Source organism: Aplysia californica, unplaced genomic scaffold (genome assembly GCF_000002075.1).
Source record: "Aplysia californica isolate F4 #8 unplaced genomic scaffold, AplCal3.0 scaffold00171, whole genome shotgun sequence".
Classification (NCBI taxonomy): Eukaryota; Metazoa; Mollusca; class Gastropoda; order Aplysiida; family Aplysiidae; genus Aplysia; species Aplysia californica.
Genome location: NW_004797441.1, coordinates 524,402 through 542,581, shown reverse-complemented (window position 1 = coordinate 542,581; position 18,180 = coordinate 524,402). Strand labels below are relative to the sequence as shown.

General features: G+C 41.6%; 1 protein-coding gene across 3 annotated transcripts in view; it reads right to left on the bottom strand.

Annotated features, from left to right (window-relative positions):
- LOC101848431 (uroporphyrinogen-III synthase) overlaps positions 1 to 18,180 on the bottom strand; it is a 31,698-nt gene that overhangs the window by 9,625 nt on the left and 3,893 nt on the right. Inside the window, exons 1-2 of one of the 3 annotated variants that reach the window (XM_013082369.2) lie at positions 14,165 to 14,292; positions 5,571 to 5,670 (exon numbers count right to left, since the gene is read on the bottom strand). In XM_013082369.2, coding sequence (XP_012937823.1) covers positions 5,571 to 5,654 — 84 coding nt within the window. In that variant the 5' untranslated portion in view covers positions 5,655 to 5,670; positions 14,165 to 14,292. Of the gene's footprint in view, positions 1 to 5,570; positions 5,671 to 14,164; positions 14,293 to 18,180 lie in introns of those variants that run through there. The other 2 variants (XM_005098050.3, XM_013082370.2) reach the window with 2 other exon arrangements.

Here is an 18,180-nt window from a genome sequence, read left to right as displayed (position 1 = left end):
CACACACACACACACACACACACACACACACAAACCTTCAACCACGCCCACCAAACATTATCGTCGGAGATGTCTTCATTTTCTTCCAGTTTTTCACAATGCCTTTTTATTGCTTGTTTTTTTTTTTTTTTGAGCTTTAAGCCCAACTCGAGACAAGTACATGAACTGTTGAGAAAAGGAACACTTGGATGTTCGGAAACACTGAAGGAGAAATGGCGGAAAGAAAGCAGAGACTATAATAATATAGTAAATAAGTACCCTGAGAAGAGACCATTTTTATCATGTGAGATATTCAACCATCAGAAGGGGCTGCAACTCCAACTGGTGAGCAAGTGTTTATCCCCCCCCCCCCAACCATCACACACACACACCTGCGCGCGCGCGCACACACACACACCTGCCCGCGCGCGCACACACACACACACACGCCCGCGCGCGCACACACACATATGCACACACACTGTTGACCTCTTTCCCGGCAATGCGGTAATTTACTAAGAGACTGGACATCGAACTTCAACATAATTCTGGAATAGGACTGAGGTAAACATGAGATCGCAAGGAACTCGCCAGAAAAGACCCGGGTGAGAAACCGAACAACAAACGGCGTGCCCACCATTCGTCTGTCAGCTCTCGGGTATTCTTGAACAGCCATTCCACAAAACGCTACATGCGTCAAACTAACATATACGCTTAAATAAAAACAAAACAAACCCTGCTAGTCTCATAGGATCAACAAAATCGATCAGTGCCCACTTACACTTTTAGTACTATAGTAGGCCTACTCGAGATACAGTCGGAGACGCAAAAGAATCCGCCTGAAACTAATGGGCACTCACAGAACACAAACTGAGCCATCATCTGAGAGTGAACTTCGCATCATCTGTCGCTCTCGATGAAGATAATCCAAAGTGGTGCTTTATAGCTCGCCCTTTCAAAACGCGGTATATGAAGTAGACGGTTGATCGAAACCAACAATGACTTGAGGGGATTAGTGCCTCTCGTGTCCAAGATTTTCTGGAAATCCCTCTAACTTTTAGTTTAGTAAGAGTTTTACGGCCCTTTCAACACAAACAGGTCACATTATCCCCTTAACTAATCCTCACCATTTAGACATAAAGTTGAAGACTCAGCTGTCAAGTAATCAAGTAAAAATCACCATTGAAGGTGAAACATTGGATGGTTTATAAGCAGCAGTAACCTAAACAAGCCCAACATTCTACCCAAGTCTGACGTGACGAGATGGTTTGTAGCAGAGCAAGAGTCTCCCCCGCTAGGCAGCGGTGGAGGGTACAGAGAGAGATTCGACTCACGTTTGTGCTCGTCGTTGCGATTGCCGCCGCCTCACAGCAGAACAGCCAACCCACAGACAAGGACGGTACAGCAACGGCAGGCAACAGGGCCCGTCCAATGAAGAGTGAGATTACCTTTCGCTCCACGCCAACTTTCTTTCGCACAACTTCTCTACTCATCCAAGTATTATCTTTTGTAGAGTGTAAGGCCGAGTATTCAGGGAATGCTTTGCGTAAAAAAGGGGGAAACAGTGCTTCTCGATATTAACCAAAAATAACCCAAACCCTGACATGCATAATGTGTTCCCTGGTTCTCAGTCATAGTCAGCTCGTAAGAGAGAGTAGCGGCAGTTTTGTGTGGGTAGCTCCTTCTTTCCTATCAAACATCTATATTGTCCTAATGTCTCCTCCTCCTTTACTGTGTTTGTTGCTCTCTTGTAACACCTCTAATCTTCGTCCTTTTTTATTACCTAATCGTGTTGCAAGAGCAGTAAAACCATATGACTAAAATGAAATAGTCAGCTCACTCATTATCAATACGCCCCCAGTGCAGAACACGGGGCAGATAACGAGTCCAAACCAGTAAAGACACTTATACGATCAGCTGAGTCTTGAATTGCTGTTGTCTCACTTTAATGGTCTTCTAGAAACATACTGGCAGGTGGTTCCGAAATTGTGGCGATATGCCAGACGGTAAGAGGAAAAATAGAGGAAGAAAGACACATCCAAAGAAAAGGCGCATCAGAGACAATGTGACGCAAGAAACTTATCCATCTGAATATAGACATTCGTGCGCTTTCTTCAATAACCAAGGAGGTTGCATCTCTTACATATGCACTACGCTATCTATCTATCTATCTATCTTCATGGCACCAAGAGCTATCTGAGTTTGAAATAACATGACAGCGAGCCAGCCCAATAACAAACGCCTTAGGAAAAAACAGGTTAAGATAACTGCCAGTAAGAGAACCAAAAGAAGGCCACAATAACCACCCACACGAAACAACACATTCCGTGTCCAGACAGGCAATGCACTCATGACATATGAAAACATGCCTTGTTCTGTGCATTTTCCCACAGCTCCTGAAAACGTGTATGTGCAGAGAGAACAGAACAAAGACGGCGCAACTGAATCCTCAAGCCTCCAACCAACACCACCATACGACTTTCGGGGGGCTCAGTCACAAGGCAGTGGGAGAAGAATAACGGCTTACAGAATGGATAAAAGACCTACATATGCACGCAAGGCTTATAGAATGAAGGAAACACCTAAATATACACGCAGGGCTAAGAAGAGAATAGCACGTGTCAGAAGAGTAGCACTTGGCAGTAACCCGCTAGAAAACAGCACAGTCCTATTTGATTCGGCCGTTTGGAACAATAATTCAGAAATAATCAATATAACGGCCCTGGCCGACACAGTGACACCGACTGCTGACCTACTAGGAACCAGCACTGTCGCACTACTCGATTCTCAAGTCATGACCAACAGTTCTGAAATGACAATGAATTTGACAAGTCTAACAACTACTTCAAACCGAAGTCATGAATATTTGCACACGATAAACTTTAAACGTTTCTGTCAGTCATCGACCAATGGCACAGAGAACAAAACGTCCTCAGAAAACGGCACTCACTTGGAAACCGACAAGGAGGGTGCATGTGAGACACATGAAACACGGGCACAGTTAAAAAATCAAACTTCCGTCTCAAATAAACCAGCTAACCCCAAGAAAGCTGCAAAAGGAACGATCTCTTTCGCAGAAATAATCGCTTATTTCAAGATTTTCCGGACGATCACAATAATCCCTCTGTCCATGGCTCTGGTGAGTACCGTGATATCAGTGCTGGTCCTGTACCACCAAAAGATAGCCCATCAAGCAAAAGTGATGCTCATCGCCTTTATATTCTCAGACGGTTGCAAGAGCTTGTCTTACCTCACCAACAGAGTGTTCAGAGTAATCGTGCACGATACGCCCTTGACATGGCAGTCCGCGTACTCGACATACTTCACAACTGTGGTCCTTTGGCTACCTGACAGTCTCGGACGCATCAGCCTTCTCATAAACAGTTTCCTTGTGGCAGAGAGGTTTTACTCCATTGCCTTTCCGTTTGCCCACAAGACAACAAAATTCCTTTGTTACAAATTCCCCAAAATACTGGTATCTGTTGTAGTGGTCAGTATGTGTTTATTCCAGACTTCCACAGTGGTACTGTTTTATGTTGATGCCGCGCCAAAATTGAACTGGAACCAGACTTTCCAGTCGACAAACATAGTGAAAGTCATTGCCGTGTCCGCTCCTCAGGCCTTCTACACATACCAAGTGTGCCAGACGGTGGCTGCCGTGCTGTTCCGCTACATACCCATGTGCGTGGCCCTGATCCTCAACATCCTCACAATCATCTCACTCGTGCTGCATCAGCGCAGGCATAACAAACAGCTGGCCGGGAAGATCGACGCCGAGCAGAGCCAACCACAGTCCCAGAGAAGGCGGCAAACGAACATTATGATCGTCACCTCCTCAACTCTCTACACAATCCTCGTGTCCCTGAAGCCTATGGTTCGCATTATAAGCACCTTCCTACCAGATTTTGGCCAAGGAAAAAAAGAAACAAACATGTATCTGCTCACTGACGAAACTTTCCTGTTTTTGGACAGCATGACACCGATCACAAACTTAGTGATTTATTTCACTCTTTCTTTTGAGTTCAGGAAAACTTTCGCGATGCTGATCATGCAGGGACGTCAAACCACGGGAACAAAAGCTTTCAACAGCTCAAAGAGAATGAGCCAAAGAAGTGATGCCGATTTAGACTGAGGCGGCAGGGACCAGGGATGGCGCTGATGAGGAGTGAATTCTTTTACTTATCTAAGCTCTTCCTCTCCGCTCAGTACAAGCTAACGTCACTCACGCACGCATCTGGTGTCCCTGATCAGAACACAACAAAACCACGTCTGTAATATATTCGTTGTCAGTCTCAGTAAAACTCCTGTATATCTCATGTATGAAATGTAGCTCTGGTCATCACATCATAGTAAAGTATCTCAAGACGTAATACACGTACGGTCAGGACAGGCTCTCGTAGCTACGACATGTTCTTAATACACACTTATTTCGCGTACATATATCTGCTGTAAGGGCACACTTTATTCAGGCACAAAAATCTCTAGTTGGAGAAACCCCCCCCCCCCCCCACTGTACAGACCAATGAACACATCAGAGACGGTTTGAATAGACCCAGGCTTCAACACAATAATGATTTGCAGATTTAAAAAGTACATTGTAATTATGAAATTGTGCATCAACTCAACTGATGAGTTGTTTAAAATGCAACAATTCAAACATATTTAACAATTCTTTGATAAATGAAATAACGACACAGGATCACCAAGAAGAGGCTGATAGATAATATCATTTATATATATATATATCTTTATATATATACATATATATATTATATATATATATATATAGTAGACGTATTACGGCGCTCGCAACTGCATGAGGTCATATGAGCGCAAAAGGGTGGATGTCAACAGAGAAGTCTTCACAGGGAAACAGACTTACTCTGCTCACCTCTCTAGCTTCAACAGCACAAAGTCTGCTTCGACTTTCAAGGCACCCTGGAAATAGTGGGTCACAAGAGTGTGACAAACATATAAAAGAAGTAAAGGAAAATGACGATAGTAAGGACTAGGAAAGAAAAAGAAGCAGTTCCCTGTTGTAGTTCAGGCACAGTGATGAGCGTGACATTGTTGAATCAGCCCATTTACAATTCTGCTGTGCATAAGAACAAGAAACGTTCCCGCTTTGGGAATGGCCTAAAGACATTTCAGTCAGTGGCTCCGCCCGGGGGGGGGGGGGGGACAAAAAAACTTCCCCAATTTTCTCTTTCTATATTCATTGGAGACTTAAATGTGCACACAATAAATAACATTGATCTGTGCTGAATATTCACTCTTACTGTAAAACTAAATTGATTAGCTTTCACGTATTTCATTACATTGATTTTTGTGTTGTACTGCTGTGTTTCACACAAATAAAGACTCGGAGTATGAGTGAAGAAAGAAAACTCATCATTGTTCAGTTCTCATTTTTCAGATTCAGAGAATACATGTTTTAATTTAATAAATCAAGGTTCTCCTTGAAGGGGGAAAAAACTACCTCTCAACAATTTGAATGAGTGACAAAAATAAAACGTAGCAGGATCAGTAAGCTACAAAAAAAAAGGCACCAGATAATAACAAGGTAATAAAGTAAAAGAAAATTGATATACCTCTGAATACTTGTCTGTTTCATTCTCTTTTGGGCTCTTAAACAGGAACACACACCTGTTCCCTGGCTTGCCACTATCTCCCATTGTGAACGACACTCATCTGAAAAGAAAAAAATGCAATGAAAAAAAAGTAACAATGGCCTTCACTAAAGACAAAGGCAGTAAATCCCACGCATCATATTTTGAAAAAAATATTTTAAAATCCCTAAACTCTTTGCAGATAGGACCATGTATGTATCACAATGTGGTGGAATCAGGCGCTCCTCAATTTTTGGGCACACAGAGTTATTGATATCACCTTAAAACTTGTTCATTTGTCTTGCTTTTAATAGAAAAATTACCCATCCACCTTGAATAGAAGTAAAGACAAAATTGGTGATTTCCAAAGCTTAAGAGTATGTGGAACTGTAAATTTACATTTCTGTATGTTTTCCAATAAAATTAACTAATATTTTTAATGGACATAAAAGGTGTAGAGCCAAAAATAGAAAAGAAAAGAAAAATCGAATAATATTTCCCAGTAGACAAAAACATGCCAGTTTCGTTCATCTCATTGTTTTGACGAGCGCCTGATCTAACCATAATGCTACACATATTATCAGTGGGTGAGCTGAACCTACTTTTGTACCAAAAATATTAGCAAGACAGAGAGCTGGAAGCTTTGCTTGGTTCTATCAGACATCTACGATAAAATCAGAGATTCGTGATCTTATGTTGATTAAAGGGGTGTAAAACTGAAATATCAAACCCTGCCAAATGAAAAAAGGGTTACATTGTAAGTGGTGGCAAGTTGTTGCAATGATGGCAATTTCAAATAGATACAAGAGTGCCACAAAGGGGGCTCTCGTGGTCTAGAAGCACAGTGTTCGCCTCTCATTCAAAAGGTCTTAAGTTTCAAACCTGACAATGACAAACAATTTTCTTCTCTAAAATATTCTCCTTTTATCTCATTTCCTGTTCTCTAAGACATCTTCCGTCATCTGCTTTCATCTCCACCGTTTTCTCCCAACCATACCCCCCTTCCCACCCCTGGGCATCTCTCTCTTTCACTTCTTTCTCTTTATACTGCCACTACTGACTCCTTATTGCTGTCTTCTACCCACACTCCTGATCTTAGGGTAGGTAAGACTGAACGCTTTGCCTTCTCGGATAAGGGCAAAAAAATCTCGCAGGTCCCATATGCAGTTGTGCACGATAAAGAACCTTTGGTGGTCCTAAAGTCGTTAAGAGTAGGTTTCAGCCACCACCACGACGATATTCAGAATTAATTCCTACCAAAACTGATAACAATCTAGTCAGTATAAAAACATATATAGTACCTTTGAAATTGGAATATGGCTGCCTGAAGGTAAGGGTCCCTCCTCATTAAGTAGGAGAAACGGTCACATAGGGGTAAAAACCATTTGCACTGCAGGTTAATGAACCATGAACCAGCAGTCGACAACCCCTGAGACGCACCAGGGGAAAGCAAAGAAGAAAGACAGGCTCTCGTGGTATAGAGGTTACGGTGTTCGCCTCTCATTCAATACGTTCCGGGTTCGAAACCTGACAACGCGAAACCTGACAACGACGGAAAATGTTCTTCTCTAAAATGTTCTCCTTTCACCTCCTTTCCTGTTCTCTAACCATGTTCTGTCTGCTTTCGTCTCCACTTTTTACCCCCACCCTATTTTGCCCCCTCCTCCGGGCTCCTGACTCTTTCTGCAGCCTTTCTACTGCTATTCCTTGGCTCCTTCTTACTGCTGTCTTCTCAGTCAAGCTCTGGATCTTGTGGCAGGTAAGATGTAACACCCAGCCTTCTCGGATAAGGGTGAAAAAATCTAGAAGGTACAGAGTACAAGTTGCGCAAGATACCTTGCTGGTCCAAAAGTCGACAAGAGTAGGCTTTGGCTGCCACCAGGGCAAAATTAAAAAGTGATTCCCACCAAACCATGTTTGATGTGTCTCATGGTCTCATATGACCTTATGCTTTTTGTTTTAGTAAGTGTTTTACGACACTTGCAACACAATAAGGTCATTTAAGTGCCGAAGATTACACGTATTACAAGAGAGTAACAAACACAAAAAGAACGAGGGGAGTAAAAACGATAGACGTTTGATAGGAAAGAAGAAGCAAATCAAAGTTGCGGCGCAAAACACTTACCAAAAAAAAAAAAGAAAAAAAAAAAAAAAGAAAAAGATGGTGCTAAAAAAGAGAAGATGGGGGCAGGGGTGGGGGTGAGGGGCAGCAGATAACACACATCAACTACCCGTAGTCAGCTAAAAGTTTACACTCATGAAAATCAAATGTTAGTTTTGTTCATTCGCTTCAACTATAGAAATTGGTCCAACAATAAGAGTAACCCAGAGACCTAAAAAGGATGAAGACAAAAGACAGAGACAACAGGCAGCTTGCTACTCTCATTTTATCTTGGTGCATATCTCTCCGCTCCAAATATACATCAAACTGAGAGGAAAGAGACTGCAAAGTCATCCATTTGTTCCAATGAAGTAACTCCATTCACAGCTCAGTTTACCCCATGGTACTACTTCAGTACCCAGGGAAGTAAGCAACGCTGTCATTTTAGCCCATATCACTTCAGTCAGTTCAATGTGCTTTAACTCCCCCCCCCCCTCTCCGCCCCCAAGCATACACTAATACAACAAACAACCCACCACCAATGGCTATGCACTAGCAACAGAATTGCACCCAAAGAGTTACTATTTGACAGTAGTGACATTTCCCCAATTCCTCAAATTATTCAAATATTATTTGTACTATCTGACCTGATTGTCCAATATCACATTTTTAGTTTGTTTTCTTTTGGATCACAATCAATTCACACTTGTGAGCAACAGCTAAACAGGAGGGGACTAAGCGACAAATCATTGTTAAAATGTTATTAACACAGGGTGCGGACAGAAGCACACAGTCATTTATTTCACTGGTATAGATTCTCATCGATAGCGCAGCAATGGGCACACAGCATGGCTGTACAAATGAAATCTTGAAAAAGCTGCCCAAAACTTGTCAGGCATGCACCTTCTTTTTTTCAGAGTACTTCCTCAATGGTCAACTTAGCTATAATAAAAATAGACCACTGATATTATCTTATAGAGTCTTGTTTTCATTTGTTGAGAGGATAGTGAGTCAGAGAAGTTGTCAGCATTCAGAATTTATTTTTACTTCCTGGGGGACTTTAAGTGTAAAAGAATTTTAATACTGGGGCACTGTAAGGAGCACAGGAAGTTGAATGGCTGCCCCTGTTATAAAATAATGTTTACAATAAAAAGTTATTAACACCTAAAAATGAGAGGAGTAACTGACCACCTAAACTCCATACAATAATTCTCAAATCTACTTGAGCTCAAGCCCATCAGGAATATTAAAACTAAAAACCCTTTGGTTAGACAAGATTTGAATGATAGTTTGTAAGTGTGAGTGTCCGGGTTTAAAGCCCCCATCAACAATATTTAAGAGACAGAACCTCCAATGATTTAATGTCCATGGGTCGATAACCCCTAAAATAAACAAAGAATATTGGGGTTTGCTGCCTCTCTACAAATATGTCTTTGCACAGCATGGGTAATAGATTGGAAGAGGGAACAACAACAACAATTTTTGCAGTAGAAAAAATTTCAACCTAAAATAGTAGAGCACTTCATTCACAACCTAATTAACAACTTCTCAAGCCCCCATAGGCATCCTAATATTTGGTTCTAATGCTGCATGCAATGTTTGAAGACACAGAACTACACAGCATGTTTTACCAGCTCCTTTCTTGTTTTGCATATTACATATTCATACAAAACACAATTTTTGCTGACCTTTACTCGCTCCTCCAGGAGTTAATGCCTAAGAGAATCGCTTAAATGTTCACAAGCCTGACTGAAGGGTTTGGTGTTTGATTAACTACTATAACCCCGACAGAAGTGTCCAGTGAAACCCGCCTGTTCCCCAAGTGGACAGACCAAGCATTCAATCAAATCGCAGCGTCAGACATGCCATTCTATGAAATCTAAAAATCAGGATCTCAGGGTAAAAAAATCGGGATCTGGTGAAAAAAATAGGGATCAACGACAAATCACCAGGGTGACTGCCAAGCTGACTTTAAAATTTTCCAGGGGTAGCCATAAATATATGCATGCATGTATAATATATATATATATATATATATATATATATATCATATATATATATCCTCTGTGTGTGTGTGTGTTATCATTATTTTTTGAAATCCTGAAGAATCACACCAAGCACTCTTAGTCAAAGATCTAACAGACGTCTCCCCCACCACTGTAAATCCCAAGAGACGCCTCAACCAGTGTGCATGAACATAAGTTGACCCTGTCAATGGACAGTCTCCATGACACACGTGGAACTCACACGCTGAAGTCATGTTATGTGATGGGAATGCACGATTGAAAGAGTTTCATTGACGGGTCTTGATGATGGGCTTGACTAACTAGAACTCGGATGAAGTTTGTTTTGATAGTAATAGCAGAATTAGGAATAATATTGATCATTTTGTATGTTGCAATTATAACAGTTATTAGTAATGTTAGGCTATCATCAGAGAATTCTGAGGGGTAACAAAAGCGAAAGCAATCTTTAGTATTTTCCAAGTCAGAATGCTAAATCGCTACTACTTCGACTATAAGTTAAAACAGCACATGCAGGCAAAGATCCAACACCCAACATGACTTGGGGCGAGTCAACTACTAAATCTCGAATCAATATTTCAGAAAATAATGCTCCGCGTTCCTGTTGACAAAAAATTCAACGGGTGCTTCCCCCGACAGAGAAAAAGGCAGAGAGTAAGCTTTCAGAAAAATCCGGTGCAACAGAAAGATGTGCTCCACTGGGAGTTAAAAAGGGCAAGAGAGAGAGATACTTCACAGGGGCATGGCGTCACTTGCAGAGAAGGTGGCGCCAAAAATAAATTTATGCACATTGAATAGTATTGCCTACTTATTACAGGCCTATAAACTGTAGACCTACTATATACGCCTCTTCGTTTAATGTTAATACTGATACAGGGACACCTATTTCCATTCGAGAAGAATAGATAAGTGCCGGTACAGTCTTTTATATATATATATAGAGATCTGATGATAAGGAACCAAGTTCGGCGCTCACGATGCGCACAATCACATCACATCACAATCACACACAAAACAATAACTTCCCACAGATCAACAGTCAAGAACACGCTTGCACAATTGCCCTCAGGGAGTATTGACATATTGACCCCATTCCCTGATTTACTTACAGTACAGTTCTGGTTTCTAGAAAGCAGACAGTCAAACCTATTTTTAGACAGTTCGCAACCATGCCATGGCCAGGCTAACTACCACCCTATCTCCTCCCTACCATACAGGCACCAAATCCATCTTGGCCCTTTGGCCCAACAGGACAATCTCTTAGTGTGATGGGAGTACCTGTTGTAGCATTTTTGGCTGAGTTATGTTCTTGGTGATCTCTTGAGTCTTCCATCAAACGTCTGGATGGGGTATGAAATGAAAGAAACTTTTTTGCTATTCTTGGAACGAAAACCCTGTTTTCAACTGATTGAATCAAATAGTTTATAGATCATTTTGAATTATTTTGACCAGAGTTCACACCTAAACAATGAACACCGTGATGGGTTCAGGCAGAGACACTTGTTCAGGTAGCGCCAATCTGGGCTCGACGCCCTCAGTGACATCAGATGTAGGGAACGAAAGACGCCGGGAGACACGTTAACTAAAGACTGGCGTACTTAGGGATGAAGACTAAATAAGAGATTTGTTTGAAGAAAATATTGTGATATTTTGTAAAGTTTTGGAAAATCGTATTCCCTTTCTTTGAAAATCCCTGGGGGCGCCATGGCGCCATTTGCACTTGGACAGCCACGCCACTGACACTCCATATATTCTCACCCGGGTTTTTCGTTTCCGCCCTTTTTATTTCCTTTAGGTTTTTAGAGTCTATCACAGAAATTATGGGATGCTGGGATTCAGCACTGATAATCTGTTATAGATCTAGAACTAGATCTAGACTCTAGATGTAACTCATTAAAATTTTTTTGGAAAAAATGTTTTTTCACCCCCAAGCAGTATCCCAAACCTTTTTCAGTCTTTCAACCAAATCCCCAACAGAGCCTCAAGGCCTCGTGCACAGCTTACATCGGTTCAAAAGACATTCGACAGAAATCACATATTTTTATATATATATAGATCTATAAATCTAGACCTCTTCATCTGAAATTTCTTCCTCACTGGTTTCACAGTAAAATTATCCTCTAAAAATTGCTTTTTTTGCAGTAACTGGTTGAAAATGAAAGAATAACAACACTACAATGCAATAGCCTAGTCCCGTAGTTGTATCCTCAGACTGGGTGAGAATCAGTGGCGGCTCGTGGTTCATAGAACTGACTGGTGGTCATTCACGTCGACTATTTTTCCCTCCCCCACCCCCTTCCTTCACAACACACACACACATGCTCTCTCTCTCTCTCTCTCTCCTTATTTTATACCCCTACTTTCGCCATCCCCACCCCCTCCCCCACTCACACCACAGTAAACATTGTAATATAATGTGAAAGAGCTAAAATATGCGGTAGCGTCAAGAAACAATATTATGAATAATGTAAGATGGAAGTTACTGAGATTAATAGAAACTCACAGAAAAAGAAACACTACTTGAGTCTATGCTAGAAAACAAACTGAAAGTGAGAAGAAATAAACCGCTGGTCCTGGCCCCAAGTACAGCACTTTACTCGTACTTTTTACACCCCCACACTAAATATCGACGTGCACTGGATCCGTTAAATATTATAAGTAATAAGAATTGTCCTGTATGATGACAAAAAGTCAGTTGTTACTGTACCAGTGACGCTGTCCCAAGCAGATCAAATCTACAATCAGATGCTATACAAAGCAGACAAGTTTCCAATCATTATATCATCAAATGTACTTCATCGCACTTCTCAGTTCTCAGAATTGAACACTGAACACTGTGTTGTTAACTGTTGTAACAAAGTGGGGAAGTGTGTCAAAAGCTAATTATAGAACTTGGTGTCTAGCTGGGGTGAGGGTTGAAAAGGGGAGGGAAGGGAGGGGGTTTTCGGCCCAGACTCTGACAGCCAAGTGCCTATCGCTCCTCGTTAATATTCTCCTTATACATCTTCACTAGACGATTCCTTCTTTCGCCGGCCAGACTCCTAAGGGCCAGGTAAGTTATTAGTGGGGAGAAAATGATGAGTAAATGCCAAACAGGTACTATAGGTGGTTAAAAAGTCAATAAACAAAAAAGATTAGTGCCATGCTGACAATAAATGTTCTGATAGTAGTTAGAGAAAGACTGAATGATAAATACATGTTTTGCTGATAAAATAATACTTGTGCCTGTGCTGCTCAAGACAGTCTCATTCTTAATTTTGTAAGCTACAAAGAGGCCAATCTGGCAATTAAGGGATGCACTAATCGTTCTGACGGCTGACGATGGATTTGTCCATGAGACTAACGTCATTGCTAGGCCTAAACCAAGCCCGCCATGTATTTGGCCTCGTACGTAGTAAGAAGTTCCGCGACGTGACGGCTTAACGGTAGATAATTTAAAGTTACGAGCCGGCGCGTTAACAAACGTGAAGGAATGAGGTTATGTCGCGACAAAACAGCAGTGAATCCCACTTGTCTATTTGAGCGCCTTCAAATCGGCAAGGTGTTTTTGAATGTTCATACATGTTTGTTTGGATTTACTTAAAACTGAATGAAAATCGTCATCAGCAATAAACCTCTAGCCTCTAGTCAACAGTTCAGTTGACAAAAATCTGACCGGCACCGCCGGTCTTGCCCAGATAACAAACCGCCCCTGGTGAGAATAAAATGGATATTATTCTCACCCAGGGTAAGAATAACGCCACCTGTATTTTAAACCTGAATTATTACTAGATCTAGATTTAGATTCTAGATCTAGACGTAGTGTAGATCTAATGAGACCTGCACTCAACAGGTTTCGGTCCGTTCGGTCAATAGGGCCTAACCTAGATCTAAGGACTGTCAGTGTCAGGCTAGCCGTACTAGCCATTTCGTTCTAGGCTATAGATCTAGATCTAGGCCTAGAGTAGATCGAAAGTTTAAAGTAAAGTAAAAAAGCTACCAAAACAACAACAGTCCAAATCTGTTTCCCAGGAGAGTTTGTAGACTAGATCTAGATTCTAGATCTAAAATCTAGTCCCAAGTCCAAGTCTATTCTGCACACTGACACTGACAACACAGTCACAGGAAGCAGGAAGGCATACTTGCACCCTGCAGACCTTAAATATCTAGATCTCTAGATCTAGACTCTAGATCTAAATTTTTGATCAAATTCAACGTCGGTGCCGTTGGCGTACCAAGACCAGACGTGAGACGAACAGAGAGCATTGTCATCAGTCGGTCCTCCGTCTTAGGCTTTGGCGACCTAGTCTAGGTCCTAGTCCTAGACATCTACCGGCTACCGGCTATCAGTCAAAAGTAGATCTTGTTGTCATCCCAAAGTAGATCTAGATCTAGAATCTAGATCTAGATCTAGAATCTATATTATCAAATCCGCATGACTTGTGCTAACTGAGACAAGAATTAATTTTTACCTTCCCTTTAGTTGTACACAAATCAGTTTGAGTTTTGACGTTCACACAACTGCTGACGTGCTGTAGAAGACGAGGTCATTAACTACATATACAAGAGGAGAGCTCAGACCCAGACGTTGTTTCGTTTTCAGGTCCGCGGTTCGTTTATTTGGAAATTGGTTACAGTTTTTGAACACATGACATTAACCAGAGACACTAAAATATATATAATTAAATACTCTCTGCATTAACCTAAAAAGTTCCCATTCATCTGCTCGTAAGCAACGAAGCAAAAGTGTTGGAGCGTGAAAAATATTCAGTGTACATGTTATATTATAGATTTCCACCTCCAGAAAACATAACAAGTTAAGCTTAAGAATAGACGTAAACGAAGGATTCAATAAATAAACCTCTTTTAGGAAGTGCCTCCCCCCCAACCCTCCACCAACTTACAAAATAAAATGGACGACCCACTCACTAAAGTAATAAGCACCAGAACAACATTGATATTAGTCTATGGCAAAAGTAGAGTAGCACATATATATAGCTTACTTTAACTTTAAGGACATCTTAGTCGTTCTTGTAGTATAGGATCTTTGACTGAGGTGTGGTGATTTTTAAAAAAGGGTGAGGGGTGACTCTTAATTTGACTATAGCTGGAACATTATCAAAATTTAAGATATTAAAATTTCCAAGGCACCAGCAGCTCATCCCAATATCATCATCATCAATGCCTTTCACCCCTGGCAGGGTATAGGCCACATACAAGCACCTTCCATTTATCTCTGTCCTGGGCCACCCTTCCTAGCTAGTTCCAAGTGAGCTTCATCTATGTCCCTTTCCACTCATCTCCTCATGTTTCCCGTTCGTGGCCTACCCCTGCCTCGTGCTCCTTGTGGGCTACACTGCCGTGACTGTCTTGTGATGTTTCCGCTGGGCTTTCTTAAGGTGTCCCACCCATCGCCACTTTCTTAGTCCTATTTCTACTTCTATATCCTTCTGTCCTGTCCTTTCGCACAACTCTTCTTTTCTTATTCTATCCTACCACTTAATCATTAGAATACTCCTCATACATCTGTTGATGAAAGTCTGGACTTTATTCAGTACTGTCTTTGTTGTCTTCCAAGTTTCGCAGCCGCAGAGGAGCGCAAACTTGACGTTGGAGTTAAAGAGTCGAATCTTGGTACGAAGTGAGATGTTGCTTGCTTTCAAGACTTTTGACAATTGATTGAATGCTGGCCTTGCCTTGGTGGTTCTTGCTTTAACATCTGCCTCGGTTCCACCTTTACCATCAATGACACTTCCAAGGTAGGTAAAGGAGTCCACTTCTTCCAGGGGAGTGTCTTCCACTGTCAAAGCTGGGCTTGAGTCTTTTCCTAGCTTCAATACTTTGGCTTGCCTGGATGTATACGTAGGCCAACACTCCTTGAAAGACTGTTGATTTCCTTGGTCTTTTCTTGCATCTGAGCATGTGTGTGAGAGAGCAATGCAAGGCCATCGGCGAAATACAAGTCGTCCAGCTGCTGCCAAGGGATCCACTGTATTCCGTTACGCTTGCCTCTGGTGGCTTCTTTTAAGACCCAGTCAATTGCCAACATGAAGAGAAACGGCGAGAGCAAGCATCATTGTCGCACTCCTATCTGTACCTGGAATGGTTCCGAGACTTGTCCTTCGTGGAAGACTAGGCAGTTTGTTCCATCATAGGTGCCTTTCACAAGCTTGACGATTTTGTCAGGTATTCCAAAATGCCGAATGAGTTTCCTCAAAGTTTCCCTGTCCAAGCTGTCAAACGCCTTTTCATAATCAATTAAGTTGACCACGAGTGGTGAATTTCATTCAAGGGATTGCTCAAAAATGATGCGCAGAGTAGCGATCTGGTCCACACATGATCGGTTTTTGCGGAATCTTGTCTGGTTTCCTCGGAGCTTTTCGTCTATTGCCAGCTTGATTCTCTCCAGGAGTATCCTGTTAAAGACTTTTCTAGGTATGGACAGGAGTGTAATGCCTCTGTAATTACAATTGCTGAGGTCTCCCTTCTTTGGCAGCTTGATTAGGTGGCCTTCCTTCCAGTCTAATGGTATTTCACCCTTTTGCCAAACCTTTTCAAATAAAGCATAGAGAATTTCCACTACCGTATCTTCATCTGCCTTAAGAGCTTCCGGGGGTATATGGTCCGGGCCAGCTGCCTTGTGGGACTTCAGTGTTTTTATAGCTGCTGCAATGTCCTCTCTTGAAGGTAGTTCCGTAACTATTGGGAGGTCATTTCTGGCTGGGAAAATTTCTGATTGGTTTTCTGGAGGTGGTCTGTTCAAGTGTTGATCAAAGTGTTCTCTCCATTGGTTAAGTTGCCCCTCTGGTTTGAAGATAGTCTTTCCCTCTTTGCCTTTCACTGGCAGAGTGGGCTTGCTGAACCTACCTGACTGAAAGAGTTTTTGTTGCCTGGTGTACAATCCGCAAGTGCCCGTCTGTTGGTGTTTCTCTGCCTTTTCGGTCAAGATATTCTTGTCCTCCTTGATAGAATTCTTTACCTCCCGGTTTACTTCGGTGTACTCTTGTTGTGCAGCGAGTTTCTCAGTTCGGGTACGGCTGTTGCTGACTTGGGCCTTCAGCTCTCTTCTTCTTTTGACATTGTCTAGAGAGTCCTGTGAAATCCATTCATTCCTGGTTTTGTCTTTGGGTCCTAGGGTGCTCTGGCAAGTTGCATTTGCTGCCTCTTTTATCTTGTCCCAGTGTACGTTGACTTCACATTCATCCAGATCTTGAAGGGCTTGAAATCTGTTATTCAGTTCCAACTTGAACTCATTCTTCTTTACTGGGTCTTTCAGAAGGCTCACTTCATACTTAAAACGATTTCCAGTAGTGACTTGTGCGTATCTTCTCAGTTTCAGTTTCATCTTTCAATCCCAAAATAGGCACAATTAAAATGTATAAAGTTTCATACATTGGTAAATGACTTTTCAGATGTTACGCAATAAGCAAGGCAAAAACCCCGTTCAAAGATAATACAAGTGTGTCATGCACCAGAAGATGCAGAAAGACATACAGCGTTCCATAAGTGGTATAAAAATTTCAAGCCCCGTGAAGTGATTTCAACCCTCCCTTTTATATCTTTCTACCCCTCCTTTTTGTTCTTTTTTAGTTAACCAGTTTAAACTGTCCTTAATTGGAAAAGTAGATAACAATCAACACAGCTAAAGTAACGTGGATAAGATCAGTGTCAAGAAATGTGAGGCAACCTGCTGTAAGAGTTTGGAATATTATGTAAGCCTATGTCGTTGTCAGGCCATTACTGACTTTTAGAAACCACCCCATTAATAGCAGGGATTCTTTTGAGTAGTCTGCACTTAAATTTCGAACATCTATTCTAGATCCTAAATCATGGTGAAATTAAATGCGCAATTTGAGTGGGAGGGAGAGGGGGGGGGGCACGAACAGAGAAAGGCGGGTTGAAAGTCTTAACATCCATTAGTTGACCACATTGTTTACATTAGAAACGTACGGTAGGCTACTGGCTCATTCTATGGCCTCTTGCAGGCCGAGTTTTAGAGGTGTATTTATAAAACAACACAAAAGCATTGGCAATTGGAATAAATAATTACTTAGATTTATAATGTTCAAAAACAGAAAGAACGAGTGAAATTAAATGCCAAAGTGATGGAATGTCAAAACTTTCGATGGCGATATACTGAACTAATTAATTAATAGGTGAGTGGCTATGGGTGAGGCAGTCAATTATCAAAAGTCTGGAAAGCAAGCAACATCTCACTGTGCACCAAGAATCTACTTTTTAACTCCAACGTCAAGTCTGTGCTCCTCTATGGTTGCGACACTTGGAAGACAACAAAGACAGTACTGAATAAAGTCCAGACTTTCATCAACAGATGTATGAGGAGTACTCTAAGAATTTAGTGGCAGGGCAGAATAAGAAATGAAGAGCTGTGGGGAAGGACAGGACAAAAGGATATAGAAGTATAAATAGGACTAAGAAAGTGGCGATAGTTTGGGACACACGTAAAGAAAGCCCAGCGGAAACATCA